This window comes from Arachis hypogaea, chromosome 16, assembly GCF_003086295.3.
Source record: "Arachis hypogaea cultivar Tifrunner chromosome 16, arahy.Tifrunner.gnm2.J5K5, whole genome shotgun sequence".
NCBI classification, from domain to species: Eukaryota; Viridiplantae; Streptophyta; class Magnoliopsida; order Fabales; family Fabaceae; genus Arachis; species Arachis hypogaea.
In genome coordinates this window covers 76,481,181-76,506,488 of record NC_092051.1, presented here as the reverse complement: position 1 = coordinate 76,506,488, position 25,308 = coordinate 76,481,181, and the positions used below count along the sequence as shown (strand labels likewise).

General features: G+C 36.0%; 1 protein-coding gene across 1 annotated transcript; it reads right to left on the bottom strand.

Annotated features, from left to right (window-relative positions):
- Positions 1–548: 548 nt before the first annotated feature.
- LOC112754366 (cytochrome P450 76A2) lies at positions 549–13,405 on the bottom strand. Its single transcript, XM_025801990.3, has 2 exons — positions 12,420–13,405; positions 549–1,474 (listed from the first exon to the last, which is right to left on the bottom strand). Exons 1-2 carry the CDS (start codon positions 13,380–13,382, stop codon positions 848–850), a joined length of 1,590 nt encoding a protein of 529 aa, XP_025657775.1. The 5' UTR covers positions 13,383–13,405; the 3' UTR covers positions 549–847.
- Positions 13,406–25,308: the final 11,903 nt, after the last annotated feature.

The window sequence follows — 25,308 nt, the reverse complement described above, 5'->3', positions numbered from 1 at the left end:
GCAAAAAAATCCCATAACCAATAATATGCACACTTCCCTGCAATTTTTTCGAGAGATGATCTGATATCTAATACTCTCAGTATTTTTATTGGTTTGACTTAAGTGACAAAAAAATTAAACTTTGATTGTGAGTTATCTGTTGGTTTGGAATTATACTTGCAACGTGATTATTTCGTAAAAATTCCAAACCGACGATTTCACTCTGCATCAATTGTTTATGTCAAAGCTTTCTAAACACACTAAATTTTGATTGTTTGACTAGAATAATTGATTGACTATTGTTTGCTTAATCCGTTAATCCTCATAGGATTGACACTCACTCATCGTGAGTTTATTACTTGAACCGGTGCACTTACCGGTAGATTGTGGTTGTAAAATCGATATCACTCATGCTTGAATTGAAATGATGAACACATACAATGTCTTTTTTAACATAGATACCAACAGATTAAACCACATATATAATACATTAAAAGGGTGAAGATGACATAAATATTTAACTACTTTCGCACAATACCTCATAAATCATAATTCATAAACTCCCAATATTTAAATGAAAGATAGACAGAATTTATGTAGTTACTTTCAATAAAATTCATACAAGTAGTTTTCATTCCATCTAAATTCTCCATTTTGATGTGTTTTTGCATGAATTGAAATGATGAACACATAACGTGTCTTTTTTAATATAGATACCAACATATCAAACCACGTATATAATACATTAAAAGGGTGAAGATGTAAATATTTCACTACCCAAAAACACTAAAAAAAGTGACAAGACATACATATAATAGATTAACCGATATGAAATGCAGCTGAGGTCTTGATGAATTAACCTTTAGACTCATGATGGAGCAACAAGCTTCGGCACTGCAAGCAAGGGCTCAAGCTTCCTCATTGTAATTCCCAATTTGTCCCTCATATCCATGGTTGATGGCGTGACATGGCTATCAAGCTCCCAATCAAAGCGATGTAGCAATGACCCCAACACCAAGTGGAGGACCCTGTGGGCTAGTGGGACCCCCGCACACATCCTCCTCCCAGCACCAAATGGAATGAACTCATAGTGTTGACCTTTATAATCTACCTTTGACCCACCATCACAAAAAATAAACCTTTCAGGCTTGAAGGTCAAAGGGTCTTTCCACACATCTGGGTCCCTTCCAATGGCCCACGCATTCACGAAGACCTGCGTGTCTTTTGGTATGTAGTATCCCATGAACTTTGTGTCCTGAATGGCCCTTCGAGGAACAAGCAACGGAATGGGAGGGTGCAAGCGAAGTGTTTCTTTCACCACAGCTTGAAGGTATGGGAGCTTTTCTATGTCACTCTCTTCGAGTTCCCTTGCGGTTCCAACCACTCTATTGAGCTCGGATTTTACCTTTATTAAGCAATTACGGTTGCACAGAAGCTCTGTGAGTGCCCACTCTATCGTGCTGCTTGTAGTTTCTGATCCAGCCATGAATATTTCCTACATTTTAATTTGAAATAATAATTTTATGAATAATGCTGGACAACTAAGCTATAATAACATTATAAAAGCAACTCCAATGGAATCAATTTCGGGTATCACTTTTTACTTTTACTGTAATTGAAATTATTTAAAATTTATTTTAGATACCAATTCTGAAATGATATTGGTATAAAAACAGAGATACCTTATCATTTTAAAGAAAGATCAGCAAAATAATGCCACTTGTATACTTTATTAAATTTTTATTAAATGAACATTGTAACGTTATTGTATTGTTGTTAGTAAAATGAGACTATGCATTGGAATGGCAAATTTTACATTGAGTTTCAAATCAAATTTTATGATATATGGTCCCACAAATACTTATGTGGCACCTTGTTGGACCATAAAATGAAATTAAAACTATGCATTGGAGATGCTCTAGGGGTTAATTTTAACCAACATTATAACAAATTGATCAGTTTAATGGCAGCATAAAGAATAGCGGCTAAGGATGGTAAAAAATTGACCTACCAGTAGATGTGTGACACATGGAAAATAAATTTTAAAAGAAAGTTTGTTTACTTAGTGGAGAGAATCACATTGGTGATTGGTGCTTAACTATTTCATTGTTACTGAAAAATCTGGTCAAACTGTAATTAATTAAAATATAAATTAAATAGGAGCGAATATGGTTAGAAAATTTAGCAATCAGAATTTGATAATTTAAATATGATATTTGGACTTAGTGAATTTTTCTGAGTCAGAAAATATAGTTTCCTGCGTAAAAATGGGCATTGAAAATTTGAATGGCAATACCGGCTGAAATATAACCGGTACTACAGCTAAATAAATTAATTATAAGTGAATAAGGTTAAGAAAGGAGAAATTATAATTTGGGAAGCTAGAAATATTTAAAATACGATTTAAAACTCTAATCTTAAAGGTTTTAACCTAAAATTGGGTCAACGGGCTAAAATAAGTGAACCGAGCCCAAGTGGAACACTATATAAGAACTCATTTCAGCACAGAACAACCCATTTCCCCCTTTTTGAAGAGAGAAACACGCTAAAATGGTGAAGAGAGGAGGAAGAGAGAAACCCTAGCTACCATCAACTTCAAACCACCATAACTTTCTCTCCGAAACTCCGATTGACGAGCCGTTTGTGGTCACGCGTTGCTCTTCTCATCTTCTACAATTTTTATCTAAGTCTTATGGTGAGTATTCCATTGTCCTTTGCCCAGTTTTCTTTTTCCCACTTAAATTCGAGTTTGGTTATGGGTGGTGAGTAATTTTATGATTTTGGTTTATTTAGGAGTGCTCTAGTATGAGCCATTGATGAGTTCCTTCAACCAATTTCATGGGTTAAGATAAGAAACCCTCCAACCCTTGTGATTTATCATTTTTATGAATCCTAGGTTGATTATAAGTGTGAAAATTGATTATGTTAGAGTATTGGGTGATTTTGGTGCACAATTCAAAGATTGATATTGCTTGTGGGGCTTTGGTGAGGCTTGGAGCTAAGGTTGGTGGAGACTTCCAAAGAAGAGGCTCAATTGATTCGGCTCCAAGAGGTACGGTTTAAGTTTTATTTAAGTACCGTGTGGTGTGATGAGAATTCCTAGGCTAAATGCCCCTAGGATTAAGTTTGGATTGTATAAATGGTTGGTACTAATATGTATAGTTGATATATAATATAAATTAATGATTGGGTTGAGAGTTGTGTGAAATTGTATGTTTGGTGTGTTGAGAATTTGATGAATTGGATAATTAATATTGGTTTGTGGAATATGCATTTAAATTGTGAATTTGGGCCGGAGGCCGTGAATCTTGGGCCGGAGGTAGGAAAGAGGTAAGGAAGGTAAGTGATGTGTGTATTGTATGGTGTCATATGAGATTGAATGGATATTGAATATTGAGTGTGTGAATAAATGGGAGGAAAGTGGAATAATAAGAAATTAGGAATTTAGGAGTGGAAGGTGACGAAATTGAATTGAATTGTGTAGATGAGGTAGGTTTGATTTTGGTTGAGTGTAATTATCTGAATGTGGTTGGGTTGTGGTCATTTGGATGAGTGGAAATGAATTTGGCTTGTGAACATTGGAATAATTGGTGATTCTGTTTTTGCATAAAAACTGATTTTTGAACAACTTCGGCGGCCCGTAACTCGGTCCTCGGAGTTAGAAATTCTTCAAAACCAGATTTTTATAAAAGTTTATTCACGATCTTTCCAACGGTTCAGAAATGGTTGAAAAAAGAATTTTGTGGAAGAAGTTATGTGAGGCAGAAGTTTGAGATTTGAAAATTAAATTCTGCAGCTTTTTCAGACTTAGTAAAATTTTTGGTAAAACATACTCCGACGCGCACGCATGGCCGATGCGCACGCGTCACTCACAGTTTTTACTCTCTCACGTGTACGCCTGGCCGACACATACGCATCGCTGTATTGATGCAGGTGCATGGTATAAATTCAAGATAGTTGTGATGGTAGCGTGCTGGTTTTGTGCAAGGAGCACAAAACACATCCATGCGTACGCGTGGCTGACGTGCACATGTCCCCCCTACCTCTCAACTTCCCACGTGTGCGCATGGGTGACACTTACGCGTCCTCGCTTTTCTCTGCTTCCCACGTGTGCGCGTGGACGACGCGCACGCATGACCCTGTTTTCAGCAAAAATTGAATTTTGAATTTTTAAAGCCGAATTTCAGACTTCTAAGCCTCCATTTTCATCCTCTAAGTCCTAAATCTTTATAGTATGCCTAGTAATGAAAAGAAGCTTGAACATGAGTATGTCGGGAATGCATATATGATTAATGAATGAATGTGGTAAATGAATAATGATGGGAAATGTTAAATGTGAATATGCTGGTGTTGTCTCTCTGGTTGTAAGGGTGACAGGGCACCAATACCCTCTAATGGTGACAGGGCACAGATACCCTCTAATGATGACACGGCACGGATTCCCTCTAATGGTAATAAGTCGCAACAAAGAGACTGTACCTGGATAGTAGCAAGGATTGTGGTTCGTCCTGCTTGCTCCGGGTCAATGCTTGAGATACCTGGGTAGAAGAAAGAATGGTGGTTCGTCCCACTTGCTCCAGGTCAGAGATTGTGATGCCTGAGTAGTAGCGGCAGTAGCGGTGATTCCACTTGCTCCAGGTTGAGCTTTTAAACACCCGCCTGGGTAGTAGCTGTAGTAGTGGTTATTCCACTGGCTCTGGGTTAAGCGGGTAGTAGTAAGGGGGTTGTAGCTCAAACCCACTTGCTCCGCATGGGTGTTTCAGTCCATGGTTAGCTACCAGGACATGTCGGGTTGGCTATATAACCGACAGATAATATCATCAGCCATAGGGTAGGCATACATCATTTGCATATGTTTGAATTATTTGGGTTCGCCTAGTTGTTTTGGATTGCTATATCATATATGCTATGTTACCTGGTTATGTGCTACTTGTTCTACTTGTACCTTATTGTGTATTACTTGCCTGTATTGCTTGTGTTTGTACAACTGAGAGATCCCTCATGCTGGTGCCGGTTGACACTGAGGGCTGTTATTAATGAGATGAGTTGATGATGAAATTGAATAATGATGATGATTATTGAATGAGGTAATTTGACCTCTTTGGGTAGATGCAGTGAAGTGATTTCAGTTGCTCTAGGTGAGGATATGAGATAATGATATAGAATTGCTGAGACAGAATAGCTGAGGATGGTTTCATTTATAATTCAGATGCCAGGGTATTTTATCTGTCTTTGTGGTGGTCATCGAAGGCGGTCTTTGCAGCAGACATAGAAGGCAGCAATGGATACCATGAATCTTCACTGAACAAGAAAGAAGATGACGCTTCTATCTGTGTTTGGGTGTGGATTCAGGTTGTCCAATGAAAATCGGATCTAATTTAGATCTGTTTTGTAAACTCCATATAATTAGTGAATAATTAGTTAATAAATTAATTATTAATCAAAGAAATTATAAAACCAAATTTTATTAATCCAACGGGGTAGAAATATTAAAAATACGAATTTTAACACCAATTTTAAGGGTTTTGGCCTAAAACTGAGCCAACGGGCCAAACCGGTCAAACTAGGACCACGTTGGACCCAAGGCCCAACCCAATTCAAGCCACACTTAGTGATCTCAGCCTCCCTTCCCCATCTTCAAATGCATGCCTGCTGAAATACGCAAGAGGGAGAAAAACTTGTGAAACCAAACTCTACCTTCCGTTCAATCTCATATAACTTTCAATCCGGAGCTCCGATCGCCGCACCGCTTATGGCCACATGATCACTGCGTCGAACTCTACAAAACCACCAAACATTGTGGTAAAGAAAACTCAAATTCTTTTGCAGCCTCTCCTTCCCCCAAATTTAAAAAATTTGGACATTTGGTATTGAAATTGTGATGTTTTGGTGTTTAGGATCAAGCTAACTTAGTGGGCTTGCCGGGCCTTGTCCTAGTTTCCGTCGTTAAGGTGAGAAACCTCTAACTCTTGTGAATGAATAACTATGAACCCTAAGTTTATTTTGTGTGGTATGAATTTGTATTGGTTTAGATTATATGTGTTGGGACCAAATTAGTGGTTATGGAAGCTTGATTGTAGACCTTGGAGGTAGAATTGCTGTTGGTATGCATTTTAGTGTTTGGGACATTGGTGGAACATTGGTGTTTGTGGTGGAACATTGGTGTTTGTGGTGTTTGTGGTGTTTAGGATAGGTTAGAATGTACAATTATGTTGATGTTTAGTAATCTTGATTAACAATGTTGAGTTAGTTTGAGAATGAATTAATGATTGATGCTTGTGGTGAGGATGATGAATATGAGCAATGATTGTTGATATATTGATGAATTATGTTGCTTGATTTTGAATTGTTAGGAGAAGAGTATGAATTTTAAGTATTGACATGTTGTGGAATAAATGAAAAGTGTTTAGGTATGTTTTGGATATGGTTGGTTTGAGTTGGAACTTGAATGTTTGGTTTTGAAATGGAAATTTATAAAAATGGAGGTTTGTGATTTTGATGAAAAATCCAATTTTTTATCAAACTTTGGCAGGCCATAACCCGACTTCTGGACCTTCGAACTTCACCAAACTTGTTTCATATAAAAATTTGGTCTGTGAAGTTTACACCGTTTGAAGAATAGACTAAAAATATTTTCTTACGAAAAGGTTATGTGTGTCGGAAGTTTGGTGTGTAAAAGTGTTTCTACATATTTGTAACAGGTTTTTGAGAAAATACAAGGCCCGCATATGCGGACATATGGCTGCGTACGTGGGAATTGGCCACTGTCTTGGGGAACTCGCGTACGTGGACAAGGGTCACGTACGTGACCTAGCGAATTACACCCCTGCATACGCTAGACATCGCATGCGTACGCGGACAGAGCTCACGTATACGAGACCCTTTATTTTTGGGAAAATGCATTTTTGTGAATATTAACCTATTTTCTAACCTCTAAACCTCTATTTTTACTCTTTAATATCCCAAAACTTTTTTTAATCATACTGAAAGGGGTAAACCTTGAGAAGATGGAAACTTGAAAGTGAAGAAAATTTGTGAAGTGGTGAATTATGATTGAGAAGTACTGAAACACTGAATATGTGATAAACAATGGCTAAGATGAAAAAGAATAATTGAACTTGAATGATGATTTGGCTGGTGCACTTCTTTTTATCTGAGATATGAGTTTCTCTGGGTAGATGGATTGGGTTACAACCACTTGATCCAGGTTGAGACTCGATACTCTATTGACTCTACGTCGCATGATGTGGTCTGGCACTTTAACTCCCCAGAAATTTCCCCAATGAGCTAAATTTGATAATTGATTGTAAAAGTTATGCATAGACTCTTAGAGATGCACACACGAACGGACTATCCAAGGTTTAACTACCGGACTTGTCGGGTTTGACTATATAACTGACAGATGAGACTCATCAGCCATAGGATAGGCATACATCAAGTTTATTTATTTATTTTTTTTGAGTTTGCATTACTTAGGTTTGCCTACTTGATAATCTATGCTTAACTGTTATATGTTCTGTTTGCTGTAACTGTAATCTATTTGTATTTTTCTTGTATGTAATATATGTCTGTGCAACCGAGAGATCCCCTGTCTGGCAGAGGAATGACAAGAGTTATTCCATTGGAGTTTGGAGGGTTGGAAGAAAGTGAAGAATGAGGGGTTAATTTAGAATTTTGTTAGAACTTAAGGGCCTTAGATAACTTACCTTGTTCATGGTTTTAAATTATAACTCTAAGTTTTAATTCTGAGTGTCGGAGTTCTATAATCGCCTCTGACTTTCCCGAGGCCTCATATTATGTATGTTGGCACCATTACTATGCTAAGAACCCTTCGTTCTCATTCCATACATATGTTATTGTTTTCAGACGCAGGTCGAGAGGCACCTCACTAGGCGTCTGGAGTTTCTTTTTTAGGCAAAGTCGGGCTGATATATTTTGATATTTGGGCTATATGTATATATATATATATATATATATATATATGTTTAGACTCTCTTTTGTGTATGTTTCACTTATGTACCTCTTAGAGGCTTGATGGAGGTCTAGGAGTTTATATTATGTATTTTGAGTACTTTTGGGATGTATATTTATATATGATATTCTCCGGCTAGCCTTGGCTTCACATGTTGAGCCCGAAGCTTGACATTCTATATCTCTTGACACACCGCTCTTGTTATATATATGTGCCTTTACTTTTCTTCATGCGCAAGTTTCTATTATGTGAGCATTGCGCTTTTCCTTTAATGATTTTTTCTTAAACTTTCCTTCAAGGCTCCTCAATTATTAAATTCTTTCAACTACTATTATGTATGTATTTTATTTTAGAGGTCGTAATACCACACCACCTCTATTTTTAATGTCAAAAAAAGGGTTACATTTTTAATGATATCTTTAACAAAAGGTGGGAAAAAATTACATAAGATAGGAGAAAACACCCTACATGATGATTATTTTGATAACACAAGGATTGACATCAAATTATGTAGAACATAACTGAAGATGTAAAATCTAACTATGAAATAATGAATAATATAAACACATGATTTCAAATGTTTAGTATTTTAAAATTTTATAATAAAAGTTATTTCTTAAATAACTTATAAAATAGACTTTAATTATTTTCAAATAAAATTATTACTCAAAACATATATTTAGAAATCTTATAATTTTAAATTTATATACTCTTCAATCAAGTAGATTGTACATTTTATTATAATTCTTTGTTAGTAAGAGTGCTAAGATTTATTCTTATATTTTTCTAATAACAAATATTTGCAAAAGAAATTTAACTAATTTTTAAATAATATTCATATCGTTTTGAATAAACCACAAAAATATTGTCATTTTAATGTAAATAAATATTGTTTGAGCCAACCTCCAATCCTTATCCGACCTGTTCTAGGGGATTTGCTCATTCTCTACCTAGCAGTTGCAAGCCGAGCTATAGCCTCAGCATTAGTTTGAGAAGACAAACACGAACAACTTATCTACTTTGTTAGCAAAGTTTTGTAGGGGGCAGAACTAAACTATCAAACCATAGAGAAGTTCGCATATGCCCTTATCATCACTTCCAGAAGGCTCCGACCTTATTTTCAAGCTTATACTATAAAAGTCCAAACAAACCAATCCATGAAGCATATCCTATAGAAGACGGACATTGTAGGAAGGATGCTATAATGGGCCATAGAACTGTCCAAGCTCGACTTAAGGTATAAAACTCGGACAGTAATCAAATCCCAGTATTTGGCCGACTTTGTGGCCAAATACATGGAAGCCCAAGGAAGTCCTACTACCTGGAATCTATATGTAGATGGATCATCCAATAAAGCTAGAAGTGGAGCAAGAGTGATTTTAGATATTGAAGAAGGAACTCGGGTTGAAGGTTAAAGATCTCAACATGAAGAAATACTTGGAAGAAGCACGGGAATATTTAGCTCAATTCTCGAATAGGTAAAGTACCTCATAGTTGGGATTGATTGTTTGACCAAGTGGATTGAAGTAGAACTCTTGACAACCATCACACCCTAAAGAAGTTAAAAGTTTCTTTACAAGAATATTATTACCCGATTTGGAGTCTCACACTCCATTATCATGGATAATGGAACTCAGTTTACCGACTCAATCTTTAGAAGCTCAGTGGCAAACCTTAAAATCAAGCACTAGTTCACATCGGTAGAACACACCCAACCTAATGGAGCATGGGTAGACGAGCTCCCACAAGTCTTATGGGCATATTGGACAACTCTCCCACAAGTCTTATTGTTTAAGCTACAACTATTACAAAATAATTGTTCATTAAAAGATCCATAGGCCGGGTCATCCAAATACTTAGAAAGTAAAGACTAAGGAGGAGGAATCTTCTTGTTCGAAGTCATGTTGGAAATATCTTCAGGTTACACGGAAGAAGTCAAAAGAATTTTAGGCTGAGAAGAGATTAGCTCATGTTCCATCCGGGTGGGAAAGCTCTGAGAGGCTCCCTCGACTCAGACTTTTGAGGTCTTCGGGTCGGGTATGAGAGTGTCTTCATCGTCTTGAAGTGCAGGAACAATCTTCTCATCAAACACAATGTTATCAAGACTAATGAGGGAGAGGTCCGCCTTGGGAGCAACAACCCGGAACTGAGCCTTTAGATTTTTCACCATCTCGTCCATACCTTCGACTATAGTTTTCTCAAGCTCCGCATATTTCTCCCTGGAGTTAGAGACCTCATCTACTAAGTCAAGCTTCTCCCTGATGACTCTGGTATAACTCTCCTCAACCTTCTTTTTTAAGTGTTCCGCTATGGCTAAGGTAGCCTCCACCTGTTTTACTCTTTCCCAAGATTTTTCAAGGTCGGACAAAAATGACTCCTTCTCTCCCTCCAATTCCTATTTTGTTTCCCTTAAGGATGCCACCTCAGCTTGAAGGTCAGCCAAAGCCTGCTGGGTGGCGCCAAGGGGATTCTTCTCTAACTCCTTCAATAATGAAGCACACACCCCAGCTGCACAAATTTCACCTCGGGCAAGTATTTGAAGGTGGCTCTTCACGAAAACATCGTCCATACTAATAGAACTATTTGGAAGGATGTGATTTTGGGCCCAAGCCACCGCATCAAAGCCCTGCTCATAGACACTCCCTGAGTCGGTGGTCTTCTATTTTTTAGACTTCCGCTTAGGATTGGAGGGGTGAAGGAAGAGCTGTTTGTTTTACCAACAAACACGTATAGCATCCCACACACCCAACAAACACGTATAACATCTCACATAGTTAACAACTACAATCACATTACCAAAAACAGAAATGATGCCACCTTCAACAGCTAAGTTGACACCATTCAGGGGCAATACAACAAAAACCCCATATTCAAGACTCATGGTAACAATGAAAAGTCCTGATTCAATAAAAAAAAAAGAAAAATTTTTTTAAAACATCTCCAAAAAATAAAGCAACAACACCACTCAGAGAATAAGAAAAAAGAGACGGAAATTCAAAAAGATAAGAAACTCTAACCTTGAAGGAATGCGAATAAAAAAAAGAGCTTGAACAACAAAGACACAAACATTTCACTCCAAAGGCGCAGAAAAAATCATTTTTTTCAAGATGAAAAAAAACCTTGAATTCAAGAAGGGATGCGGAAATGAAGTTGAAGAAATTTTTGAAAAAAAAATGGACAAACGTTTCAGAAGAAGAATTGAAAAAGGAGAAAGAAATAAATTTTGGGTATTTATAAGACAAAGGGCAAAAGAGTAAATTTACACGCCCTCATTAATGACATGCGCTGTTCCCAAGACAATTGCAAAAGTAACATATGCCGTACCATAAAGGGACACAATATTTCAAAAAATTTTCGAAAATACATTGAGTATCTGACCTACCAAAGGCAGTATACCCGACGTGGGAGGTTAAATTTACAAATGCTCGAGTCCGACCTTATAAAAGTATAGGTTCAAACAGGAGCTCTGTTCATACCCTTGCCCAAAATAAAGCCAGGTCCAAAAGTAATAAAAACCCACCCAACGAAGGTGGCCTCATTTACTCCTACCCAACCTTATAGAGGTCGCGCGCGATGATAACAATTCAACAATTCAACCTTACTTATTTGAATAAGTAACTAACTCCTAAGATATCTCCTACCCATTTAGAATGAAGATCTAAACAACTTTCCTAAAAAAGGGAACGGCACCACCATTCAAGGTGGAACTTCTCTAACAGGTGGTTATCTTTTCTACTATAAATATACTGACATACTCAAGTATAATCGAAATCCAATCTATTAAAAAACCTACTTTAAACCTTTGCTAACTTAGACATCAGAATTCCTTGCAGATACTACCCCCCGCCTCCCTCACGAAAAACTTGGACGATGGTACTTCGACACCAATATAAATCGAACGCTGTCACAAAAGAAGTCTGAACCTCACATCTAAACCCAAATACAATTTAATTCAGATAATCCTCAAAACACAAACCAATTAAATTTAATCGATTCAATTTTCATTTTCTTTCCAAATTCAAAGCAATCCTACACGCGAACTCTTTGTCATCTCTCAATGATTTACCTTGCTTCTTAGTTGAGTTATGGTGCTATTAACTCGTCAACTTAACTCGTCAACTTAACTCCTTCTAGTGTCAAAGACTACACACGTCCCTCTCCTATTAGTTTTAACGTTGTGGTCACCTTAGTCGCCAAATATACAAGCCACTACACTACAGAATGCACCAAATAAATTATCAAATAAATTCAGTATAAAATCTATTAAAAATAAAATTTTATTAAAGATTGACTGAAAAGTTATTTGTATTTTTTTTTTTTCTAGTTTGATTCTTCGTCAATTTTTAGTCTTTTAAACTATTGATCAAATTTTTCCTCACAAAATTGATTAAATGTGTAAATGAAAAAAATAAGATGATTATTCACATGAAATGTTAGTCAACGGGGAAAATAATACTATGATACCTACCAAAATGAATACGTTGAGGTCCTTGTCGGAGATATTCCGTGCCTCCTCACCGCCACCGCCCTGAAATTGAAGCAGCACATCCAAGAAATCCTTTCTAGCCATATCATCACTATGCTGCAACTGCAACCGCTCCTTCACGAACTTGGAAGCAATATCAATGGCCTTTCCCATGTCCCTCTTCATCCTCCGCTGCAGCCCCTGCGGGTCCACCCACACAAGCCACGGGAACACGTCCGCCACGTTCGCGTGCCCCGTCCACTCCAAAAGCCCCATGATTGCTTTAAACAGATCCGAACCTGTTTCCGATTCCGGGTCAAACATGTCTTGGGAAAGCATAAGGTTCCCGAACAGATTGAACGACATCAAGAACACGAATCTTGCCACGTGGACACCTTCGCCGGCTTTGACTTTTTTAGCTTCTTTTGCTACCCAGGAAACCATGTCGTTGACGCACCTGCGCCGGACGGGAGCGGTATCGTTGATGCGTTTCGCGACGAGCATGTCCACCGTGACGAGGCGGCGCATGAGGCGCCAGTAAGGGCCGTAAGGGGCAAGGGCTAAAGAGGACTTGTCGTAGTTGTGGACTCGCATGGTTTGAATGATTGTCCTGTCGGCGAAGTTGTGGTCGTGGGACTTGAAGAACTCAGTGGCGGTTTTGGCGCTGAGGATGGCGACGGTGTTGATGGCTCCCAGCTGGAGGCGCACAACGGGGCCGTAGGTATGGCTTAGGTTTGCGAGGGTGCGGTGTGGCATGTCTCCGAGCTGGAATAAGTTGCCGAAAATTGGCCATCCTGGTGGTCCTGGAGGCTGGCGGTAGGAGGAGGAGTGGCGGCGGCGGAGGAGGAAGAATGTGAGAAGAGGCGGAAGGGAGAGGAGTAGGAGGAGTGAGAGAGGGTAATATGAAGGAGTGTCCATGATTGCTTGAGATTTTGGCAATGTTGTCAAAGGCTTATTCATCTTCATACAAATTACATTGTAAATTTGAGTGTAAGTTTATAGGATTTGTAAACTTACAAAAATCATCTTCAACTTACAAAAAATCAAGATTTTTTTAATAATATTATTTGATTTAATGTTTATAAAATGAATTCGCTCATTCAAAATTATTATATCAAAAAATTTTAATAGTTAAATCAAGAGAATTAATTTCTAATTAAAATAATATTATATTAGCCAACTTTTTTTATTGTAGAATTATTTTTAATTTTTATTAAAATTTTGGAATTTAAAATTTAAAATTTAAATTTTAAAATATAGAATAAAAATATAAATAAAAAAATTAACTATTATTGACTGAAATTTTTTTGTTTTAAACTAAGCTCAAATAATTTATTTATTAATGTTAAATTCTATCAATTCAATGGATGAATTGAGATTTCAATATATTAATGATAAATTAGATGTATAAATTTTCATAAATTTTAAATGTTTTTTGATATTTCTCATACCATTGTATATATTTTTACACAGAATATAATTAATAGAAGTTAAAATTTATAAAGAAAAGTACACTTATTGGTATAAATTATCAAGATTTATGCTTGGTGCAAATGACTTTATGCTCATAATTAAAATAAGAATTTTTATTATCATTATTATTATTTATATTTTTATTTTTTATCCAATATATTTTTTTAGAACTTTGACAAATTAAATCTATATGTTATTAGAATTTTATCATAATAAATCTAAAATATGATCATTGTTGTGGTGCTATGTTTACATATAAAAACTCACTTTAGGCAAATATAAGTGAACATGTATATATAATTTATATTTGGTAACTACTTAAATAAAGACGTTGAAAATATTTTTTTATGAAAATTTTTATATTAAAAATGTACTTTATTTATTTAGTTATATTTTTTAAAAAATTATACTTTTACAATATATTAAAATTAAATTTTACTGTTTATTATCTAATAATAAAAAAAACTTATTTTTATACCAGGCACGAACATACATTAAAGGAGGAGGGGGTATTTTTTCCCAGAGTTTTAAAAAAAAAAACTAATACATACCTATATATATATATATATATGTCTTTTATTATATTATATTTATCCAAAATAAAATATAAATATTTTTTTTGTATTTTATGTTAAAAAAATTTTTGTTAAGTTTAACATTTAATAATAATTATATTGTTAAATTTGATTTAGCATAAAAATAAAAAATAAAAAATAAAAAATAAATAAACTCAAAAAATAGTGATAATTAATTTTATTATATTAGTTAATTAGTTGATAATTAAATTAGAATTTAGTTTTCTAATTAAATACAACTTAAATTATTAGTGACTTTTTAAAAAATATTTAACATAAAAAAATATATTATCTATATATTAATGTACTCTATTAATATTTATTATTAAAATGGTCTTGATTATAGTAATTATTTTGGATAAAAATTTTATTTATACCATAAAAACTATAATAAGTAGATTTTATAATTAAATATGAGATAATAAAAAGTAAAATAATTGTTTAAGAACATATATAGAAAAATAATATTTAGTCATGTTAAAAATAAAAAAAATTTATTATAAATTATTTTTTATTATTTTAAATATTATACTAAGTGAAATTATCTTTTTTTTTTATTTTAAATACTATAATAAGTGATTGTGTGTATGTTTCTAATTCTTATCAATATGTATAGATAGTTCTAATTTAAAATTTTAAATATGTCTAAATAAATTTGGATTGGTCGAGTGATTAGCTTAATCGTCTGTTTAAACAAGTGTTGGGAGTTCGAATTTCATTTCGTGTGTATAATAATTCATTGACCCTCTTAAATAAAACTCAAAGTTATGATAGATTAGTTTTAAATTTATTGGATATTGTAAAAAACATAAAAAATATATTTATACCTAAATTTTTTTATTTTTTTGCCTTCACAACTAAATTTTTCTGGTCTACTGATGACAATAATTATAAAATTTTTACGGTAGTATCTTCCTTTATATTTTATGATCAAAAAGAAAACTTTTGAGAAGATGCATGTATTTATAAGATAAGATATTATCATTAAATAAGAGTAACTCATCCTCCCAATAGTAGTTGGTGAAATAGAGAATATCGAATTCCTCAACAAACAAAAATAGAAGAGAATACCCAAACGCTTCTAGATATTGAAAATTTGAAATAGATTGTGACATGTGACTGCCATTCTACAAATTTTTAATTCTTTTTATGGGAAAACGGGGCAACCGACCAAATAAAATTTTTAATACAACGATAATATCTGCATATTTCTTTATTCAATAATATTAGAAAAAAAATCAAAATTTACTTTAAAAAAATTTAACTATTTTTAGTTAATATTTTTTAATTATCAAATATTTTTATTTTTTATTTAAAAAAAATTACAAATTGACTTGGAAAAAGACTCGCGTACAAATATATTAATGTTCATCGTTAATATATGAATTATGTACAAGACACATATATAATTGGACGATCCCCATAATATAATGTGCAAACAAACAACTATTATTATTATTATTATTATTATTATTATTATAACAACAATAACAGTAACAAAATTTTACTTGTATTGTAATGTTCGTATCTTTAGTTGTTTTTTTATTAGAATTTTATTTAATAAATTATTGTTTGTTTTTTTTTTTTTAAACAAGCATTTTATAGTTACTACTTTGAGTTGTTTAAATTATTTGATTACAGGAGATTATGAGAAGAACCGAGCAAAACAAAAGAATTACTGGATTAAACAGAAAAGTTACTAGAATAATACTATAACATTTTGGGTTTATGGTCTTGATATTTTTGGCCACGATTTTTTTGAAAAGGGTGACCATAGAGTGCTTATGGTCACAGTTTTTTAAAAAAGGGTAGCATAAAAGAGTTTATGATCACGGTTTTGAGGGGTGGCCTAAAGGGGTCTATGGTTACAGTTTTTAAAAAAAGGGTGGCATAAAAGGGTCTATAGTCACGGTTTTGGAGAGTGACCTAAAAGGGTCTATAGTCACGGTTTTGGGGGTGACTTAAAGAGGTCTATGGTTACAGTTTTTTACAGTGACAAAAAAAGAGCTATTGTCACGGTTTTTCAAAAAAGGGTGACCTAAAAGGGTCTATGGTCATAGTTTTGGGGTGACCTAAAGGGGTCTATGGTCACGGTTTTAGGGGTGGCCTAAAAGGGCCTATGGTCACGGTTTTGGGGGGTGGCCTAAAGGGGTCTATGGTCACGATTTTGGGGAGTGGCCTAAAAAGGTCTATGGTCACAGTTTTGGGGGTGACCTAAAGGGGTCTATGGTCACGGTTTTTTATAGTGACAGAAAAGGAGCTATGGTCACCATTTTTCAAAAAAGGGTGACCTAAAAAGGTCTATGGTCACGGTTTTGGGAGTGGCCTAAAGGGGTCTATGGTCACGGTGTTGGGGGTGGCCTAAAAAGGTCTATGGTCATGGTTTTAGGGGTGACCTAAAGGGGTCTATGGTCACGGTTTTTTATAGTGACCAAAAAAGGTCTATGGTCACAGTTTTTCAGAAGGGTGACCTAAAAGTGTTTATGGTCACGGTTTTGAGGGTAACCTAAAGGGGTCTTTGGTCACGGTTTTTCAGAAGGGTGACCTAAAAGTGTTTATGGTCACAGTTTTGAGGGTGACCTAAAGGAGTCTATGGTCACGATTTTTTACAGTGACCAAAAAGTGTCTATCGTCACGGTTTTTCAAAAGGGTGACCTAAAAGGGTCTATGGTCACGGTTTTGGGGATGACCTAAAGGGATTTATGGTCACAGTTTTAATCATTTGAGTTTAAATTAATTAAGATTTTTATGTATTTTTTATAATTTTAAAAATTTTATCTTTTAAAAATTGTAATAATTAAAAACTAATAATAATTTTATATGATTTATTTTAAATATTAAAATTTTAAATTTAATTTTATAAATAAAAAATTAAGTTGAATACTATTAATTTTAAATTAAAAAAAGTTTTAAAACTTAATAACATAAAAAATTATTTAATAACTTAATAATGAAAGTGTTGTATAATTAAATTTAAGAAATTTCTATTATGAATAAATTATGGTTTATTTATTAAATTGAGTTTTTAGAGTTAGAGATTAATTTATTAAGAATGATTAAATGAATTTTTGTAAAGACTTTAGATTTAAGTCAGTCAATATTTATGTACAACTTTTATTTTAATTAGTTATTTTATATAAATTAAAATTAAAGTTATGATGAAAAAATAATGAAGGGTCATATAATTTAATTTAGGTAATTGATATTTTGAATTTAACCGTATTTTATAAAATGTAATTAGTATGTTTATTTTATAATTTAAATTAGAAATAACTATTCGAACTCAATAATATCTTGATAAATGAAATTTTATCTGTTCTAAAAATAATCCTTATAATATTATATTTAAATTCTAGATTGTTATTCTATCACAAATATTTTATAAAATTGTTATATTATTCATATATATTTAACTCTAACTCTAAAATTCCTAAATAAAACCCTAATTCCCCAATCCCTAAATCAAAACACAACGCACACACACGTTCAGAAAAGGAAGGAAACGAGAAACAGAGGGAGCTCGAGGGAGAAGAAGAAGGGAAGGAGAGGGAGAAGAGCGTGCCGGCGACGAGCATCGCAAGCCGTCGCTCGTTGTCGCTGCTGGGTTCTTCGTCAACGCTACTGCAGACAAGAAGAGAAAGAGAGAAACCCAGCGCGAGAGAAGAGCAGGAGGGGCGTGGTGTGCGAAATCGTGATCATTCCATTCCTTGGTAACGGCGCTAAAAACTCAATACGCACGTTCATGATCTTATATCTGTTTCACAACTTCGTACAACTAACCAGCAAGTGCACTGGGTCGTCCAAGTAATAAACCTTACGTGAGTAAGGGTCGACCCACGGAGATTGTCGGCTTGAAGCAAGCTATGGTCACCTTGTAAATCTCAGTCAGGCGGATTAAATTGCATTAAGAAATTATAGTGGATGAAAATAAATAAAATATAAAATAGGATAGTGATACTTATATAATTCATTGGTGAGAATTTCAGATAAGGGTATAGAGATGCTTTCGTCCCTCTGAACCTCTCCTTTCCTGCTGTCTTCATCCAATCTTTCCTACTCCTTTCCATGGCAAGCTGTATGTAAGGCATCACCGTTGTCAATGGCTACTTTCCATCCTCTCTGTGAAAATGGCCCGATGCGCTGTCACTGCATGGCTAATCATCTGGAGGTTCTCAATCATACTGGAATAGGATTCACCCTCCTTTTGCGTCTGTCACTACGCCCAGTACTCGCGAGTTTGAAGTTCGTCACAGCCATCCCTTCCCGGATCCTACTCGGAATACCACAGACAAGGTTTAGACTTTCCGGATCTCAGGAATGGCCATCCATGGGTTCTAACTTATACCACGAAGACTCTAATATCTCGGACTCGGTCCTCTGTATTAGATATCTAAGAGATATTCATTCTAGCTTGTTTGCATGTAGAACGGAAGTGTTTGTCAGGCACGCGTTCATAGGTGAGAATGATGATGAGCGTCACATAATCATCACATTCATCATGTTCTTGGGTGCGAATGGATATCTTAGAAGCGAAATAAGTTGAATTGAATAGAAAAACAGTAGTACTTTGTATTAATTCATGAGGAATAGCAGAGCTCTACACCTTAATCTATGGAGTGTAGAAACTCTACCGTTGAAAATACATAAGTGATAAGGTTCAGGCATGGCCGAATGGGCAGCCCCCATGAGAGTCTAAGATAGCATAAAACTAATCAAAGATGATCCGAAGATGTAAATACAATAGTAAAAAGTCCTATTTATACTAAAATAGTTACTAGGGTTTACAGAAATAAGTAATTGAAGAAATACACTTCCGGGGCCCACTTGGTGTGTGCTTGGGCTGAGCATGAAGTTTACATGTGGAGAGGTCATTTTTGGAGTTGAAGGCCAGTTTGTAACGTGTTTCTGGCGTTGAACTCCACTTTGCAACTTGTTTCTGGCGCTGAACGCCAGACTGCAACATGGAACTGGCGTTCAACGCCAATTTGCGTCGTCTAAACTCGAGCAAAGTATGGACTATTATATATTGTTGGAAAGCCCTGGATGTCTACCTTCCAACGCAATTGGAAGCGCACCATTTGGAGTTCTGTAGCTCCAGAAAATCCACTTTGAGTGCAGGGAGGTCAGAATCCAACAGCATCTGCAGTCCTTCTTCAACCTCTGAATCTGATTTTTGCTCAAGTCCCTCAATTTCAGCCAGAAAATACCAGAAATCACAGAAAAATACACAAACTCATAGTAAAGTCCAGAAATTTGATTTTTAATTAAAAACTAATAAAAATATACTAAAAAACTAACTAAATCATACCGAAAACTATGTAAAAACAATGCCAAAAAGCGTATAAATTATCCGCTCATCATAACACCAAACTTAAATTGTTGCTTGTCCCTAAGCAACTGAAAATAAAATAGGATAAAAAGAAGAGAATATACTATAAATTCCAAACTATCAATGAAACATAGCTCCAATCAGATGAGCGGGACTTGTAGCTTTTTGCCTCTTGAATAGTTTTGGCATCTCACTTTATCCATTGAAGTTCAGAATGATTGGCATCTATAGGAACTCAGAGTTCAGATAGTGTTATTGATTCTCCTAGTTCAATATGTTGATTCTTGAACACAGCTACTTTATGAGTCTTGGCCGTGGCCCTAAACACTTTGTTTTCCAGTATTACCACCGGATACATAAATGCCACAGACACATAACTGGGTGAACCTTTTCAGATTGTGACTCAGCTTTGCTAAAGTCTCCAATTAGAGGTGTCCAGGGTTCTTAAGCACACTCTTCTTTTTGCTTTGGACCTTGACTTTAACCGCTCAGTCTCAAGTTTTCACTTGACACCTTCACGCCACAAGCACATGGTTAGGGACAGCTTGTTTTAGCCGCTTAGGCCAGGATTTTATTCCTTTAGGCCCTCCTATCCACTGATGCTCAAAGCCTTGGATCCTTTTTATTACCCTTGCCTTTTGGTTTTAAGGGTTATTGGCTTTTTGCTCTTGCCTTTTGGTTTTAAGAGCTTTTGGCTTTTTCTACTTGCTTGTTTTTCTTTCTTTTTTTTTTTCTCTTTTTTTTTTCGGTATTTTTTTCTGCAAGTTTTGTATTCACTGCTTTTTCTTGCTTCAAGAATCATTTTTATGATTTTTCAGATTATCAAATAACATGTCTCCTGTTCATCATTCTTTCAAGAACCAATATATTTAACATTCTTAAACATCAAATTCAAAAGACATATGCACTGTTCAAGCATTCATTCAGAAAACAAAAAGTATTGTCACCACATCAAAATAATTAAACTAGTTTCAAGGGTGAATTCGAAACCATGTACTTCTTGTTCTTTTGTTTTTAAAACATTTTTCATTTAAGAGAGGTGATGGATTCATATTCACTACTTTAAGGCATAGACACTTAGATACTAATGATCATGTAATAAGACACAAACATAAATAAATATTTAACATAAAAGACGAAAAATAGAAAATTTAAGAATAAGGAATGAGTCCACCTTAGTGATGGTGGTGTTTTCTTCTTGAGGAACCAATGATGTCCTTGAGCTCTTTTATGCCTCTTCCTTGTCTTTGTGGCTCCTCCCTCTATGTCAATCCCAGCCGAGTTGCATAGATGGCAAATGAGGTGAGGAAAGGCTAACCTTGCCATAGTGGAGGACTTGTTAGCCACCTTGTAGAGTTCTTGAGGTATAATCTCATGAACTTCCATCTCTTCTCCAATCATGATGCTATGGATCATGATGGCCCGGTCTATAGTAACTTCAGACCGGTTGCTAGTGGGAATGATTGAGTGTTGAATGAACTCCAACCATCCTCTAGCTACAGGCTTAAGGTCCAGTCTTCTCAGTTGAACCAGTTTGCCTTTTGAGTCAATCTTCCGAGCTCCTTCTCCATATATGTCCATGAGGACTTGGTCCAACCTTTGATCAAAGTTGACTCTCCTTGTGTAGGGGCATGCATTCTCTTCCATCATTGGCAAGTTGAACGCCAGCCTTACATTTTCCGGACTGAAATCTAAGTAGTTCCCCCGAACCATAGTAAGATAATTCTTTGGGTTCGGGTTCTTACTTTGATCATGGTTCCTAGTGATTCATGCATTGGCATAGAACTCTTGAACCATTAGGACTCCGACTTGTCAGATGGGGTTGGTTAAAACTTCCCAACCTATTCTTTGGATCTCATGTCGGATCTCCGGATACTCATTTTTCTTGAGTTTGAAAGGGACCTCGGGGATCACCTTCTTCTTGGCCACAACATCATAGAAGTGGTCTTGATGGGCTTTGGAGATGAATCTTTCCATCTCCCATGACTCGGAGGTGGAAGCTTTTGTCTTCCCTTTCCCTTTTCTAGAGGTTTTGATAAACTACTATTTTATAGTTTATATTGTGTTTAATTGTGTGGTTTTGTCATGACCCTTACCCACTTATTCATCAATTTAGCATGCATTTAGATTTCCTTCCTAAATTCAGTACATGTTTGAAAATTGCTTCCTAGAGACTTTAATTATTTATTTTTAATTCTCCTTTATTCCATTCGATGCTGTGATCTGTGTGTTAAGTGTTTCAGACTTTATAGGGCATGAATGAGTTGGAGATTGGAAAGAAAGCTAGCAAAAATGGAAGGAACACAAGAATTTGAGGAGATAACCAACGAGAAGTGACGCGGTCGCATGGCTCACGCGACCGCGCGAAGGAGCGCAATTCGCAGTGACGCGGCTGCATGGCTTCCGCGGCCGCGCGGGTTGGAAAGCGCAAGCGACGCGGTAGCGTGGACGAGGCGAACGCGTGGAGAGGAAAAAGCGCAAGCGACGCGTCTGCATGGATGACGCGATCGCATGACATGTGCGATCTGCATAATCTGCAGAATTTGTTGGGGGCAATTTTGGACCATATTTCGGCCCAGTTTTTGGCCCGGAACAGCAGACTAAAGTCAGAGAATATGCAGAAACAACACACATTTTTCATTCAGTTGTTTTAGATCTAGTTTTTCACTCTCTTAGGTTTTTCTCTCTAGTTTTTAGAATTTTAATTTTCAATTGGTCTTAGCATTGGAACATTGAGAAGAGTTATTTCCTCATCAAGACTTCATCATTCTAGTTTGTTCTCTTAACTTGGTTCTAATCTTCCATGTTCTTTGTTATGTTCAATTTTGTCATTCAGATACTTTTATGATTATTTAATGTAAGGATTATTTCTTTTTAATTCAATTTCAATACCAATAATCATGTCTTCTTTTAATTCCCTTTCATGTGCTATGGATTCTTTATTTACAATGTGTGAGTAGTTTCCTTACTTGATGGGGAGTTGATTGAAAGGAACTCTTGAGTTGGAAGGATTGAAAGAAAATTTGTAATTGGGTTAAATGTTGGATTGCTATCCTGTCACCGACGCCAATCCCTTTGAACTAAGTGGGTTGCAACTTGTGAACAGATCTGGCATTCCCACTTGTTTGACTTTCCCTTACCTAGTAAAGGATAACCAAACAGAACAACTATTAATTATGAATTAATCTTACAATCACACCATCAATGATAGAGATTCTAACCAATCAATTCCCAGTCAAGGCTTTTATTTATATTATTTAAAATTCCTCAATTTAATTTCCAATTTACTTAGCTCAACTTCTTGGAATATTTGATTAATAAAACAACACACTTTTCTGCAACTCGTTGGGAGACGACCTGGGACTTAAAACTCCCAGTAATTTTAATTTAAACTCTCTGTGACATATTTCTAAATTGATAGGCAGATTTTTGGTGAGTTAAGAACTATACTTGCAACGTAACCATTTTAATAAATTTTTAATTCACCAGCTTCTGCTTCCCATCAATTTTTGGCGCCGTTGCCAGGGAGTTGCAATAGAGTGCTAATTTTATTAATTAGAATTTATTTATTTGCATTTTGTTAAATTTTGCTACTATGAGCTGCATGTTTCTTCCGTCAAATGACACGTTCACTTCCTGATCCGCGCTTGCTAATATTCGATCCTGAAATTGAAAGAACAATTTCACGAATAAGGCGAGAACAGCGTAGGTTAGCCCGCTCTGAGGGCGGATCTGAAAGTGAATCTGAGGAAGAAACCAGCCCCCGTTCTACTGATTCGGTTGTTTTACGTGCAGAAAACATGGCAGCTAGAAGAGTTACCATTCAGGAGGAAGGAGCTCCTGATTTTACAATGCAACCATTTCTAGCGCATCATCCAGCGGTAGCTACGGATTTTGAAATAAAGACCGCACTGCTAAATTTGATGCCCAAGTTTCATGGCCTACCTGCTCAAGAGCCTATCAAGCACTTGAGAGATTTCCAGGCAGCCTGTTCTACTGTCAGGCGTGATGGCACTGATGAAACTTCGATTCTGCTGAAAGCTTTTCCGTTCTCTCTTGAGGGAAAAGCAAGAGAGTGGTACTACACTCAACCTCTAGCAAATGTATCCAACTGGGATACACTCAGAAAGGAGTTTTTGGAGAAATTCTTTCCATCTGAAGTTACTGATAAACTGAGGAAGGATATCTCTACAATTGTTCAGGACGACAATGAGACTCTCTTTGAATACTGGGAGCGCTTCAATAATCTTCTGGAAGCATGCCCCTACCACATGATGGACAAGATCGTGCTACTCAGTTATATCACACAAGGTATGAGACCCCAAGATAAGACCACATTGGAAAGTGCCAGCAATGGGTCTATGAAGAAGTACAAGATCACTGATGAAGCTTGGCAATTGATCAGTGATTTAGCTGAATCTACTCGGAATCACAGACAGAAGCCAGGCCGTTCAAAAGCCGTTGCAGAAGTATCTTCTGGCATAGAGACTGCTGCTCTAAATCGAAGCATCTGTGAGATGACCAACCTGCTGAAACAAATGCAGTTGAATCAACAAGCTCAGCAAACTCAACCGCAGCAAAACCAACAACTAGTTCCACAAAAAATTTGCGGAATTTGTGCTGATTACAGCCACTACACTGATGAATGCCCGCAGCTCCAACAAGAAGACAACATGGTGGCATCTACTCACAACTTCTATGACCACCCCAACCAAGGGTACAATCAAAGTGGAAATAATAACCATGGATGACAGGACAATTCAAACTAGCATTGGAGGGACAACAGTAATAGAGGAGGCAGAGATAATCAGAGAAATCAGAGGTGGAATAATAACAACAACAGGCAGCAAAATCAACCGTATCGAGCACCTCACCTGAGGCAAAACCAAGGACCACCGAACAATCAGCAGCAAACCTCTCAATTTACTCATTCTTCTGTATCTTCTAATGAAGATTTATTACAAGCTTTTGAGAAAAGACAACTGGCCATGGAAAATACCATCGTGAACAGTATTAATGCCAGTCTGAATGGTTTCACCTCTACTCTGTAAGCTTTTATGACACAACTTAGTTCAGCACAAAATTCCAGTAACCAACCTTCAAGCACCACTGGAATCCCCTCTCAACCATTACCCAATCCAAAGGGAGGCATTAATGCCATCACCCTGAGGTCCGGAACCACACTGCAGGAGAGGAATCAGGAGGAACCAAGCTCACCAGAATACGTCTCAGGTGAAGAGGTGGTAGAAATCGAAGATGTTGAAGAGGAAGAGGACATACAGGACATAGCTGAAGAAGAGATAGCTCAACCACAGGAAGAAGCACAAAAAGGCACAGGCACCACAGAAAACACTACTCCCATTCCATTTCCACAACTTGCAAGGAAGCCCAGGAAGCAGCTGGAACCTGACCCTAAAATGGTAGAAATATTCAAAAAGGTTGAGATAACTGTTCCCCTTTTTGATGTTATTCAGCAGGTACCTAAATATGCAAAGTTTCTAAAAGACTTATGTAT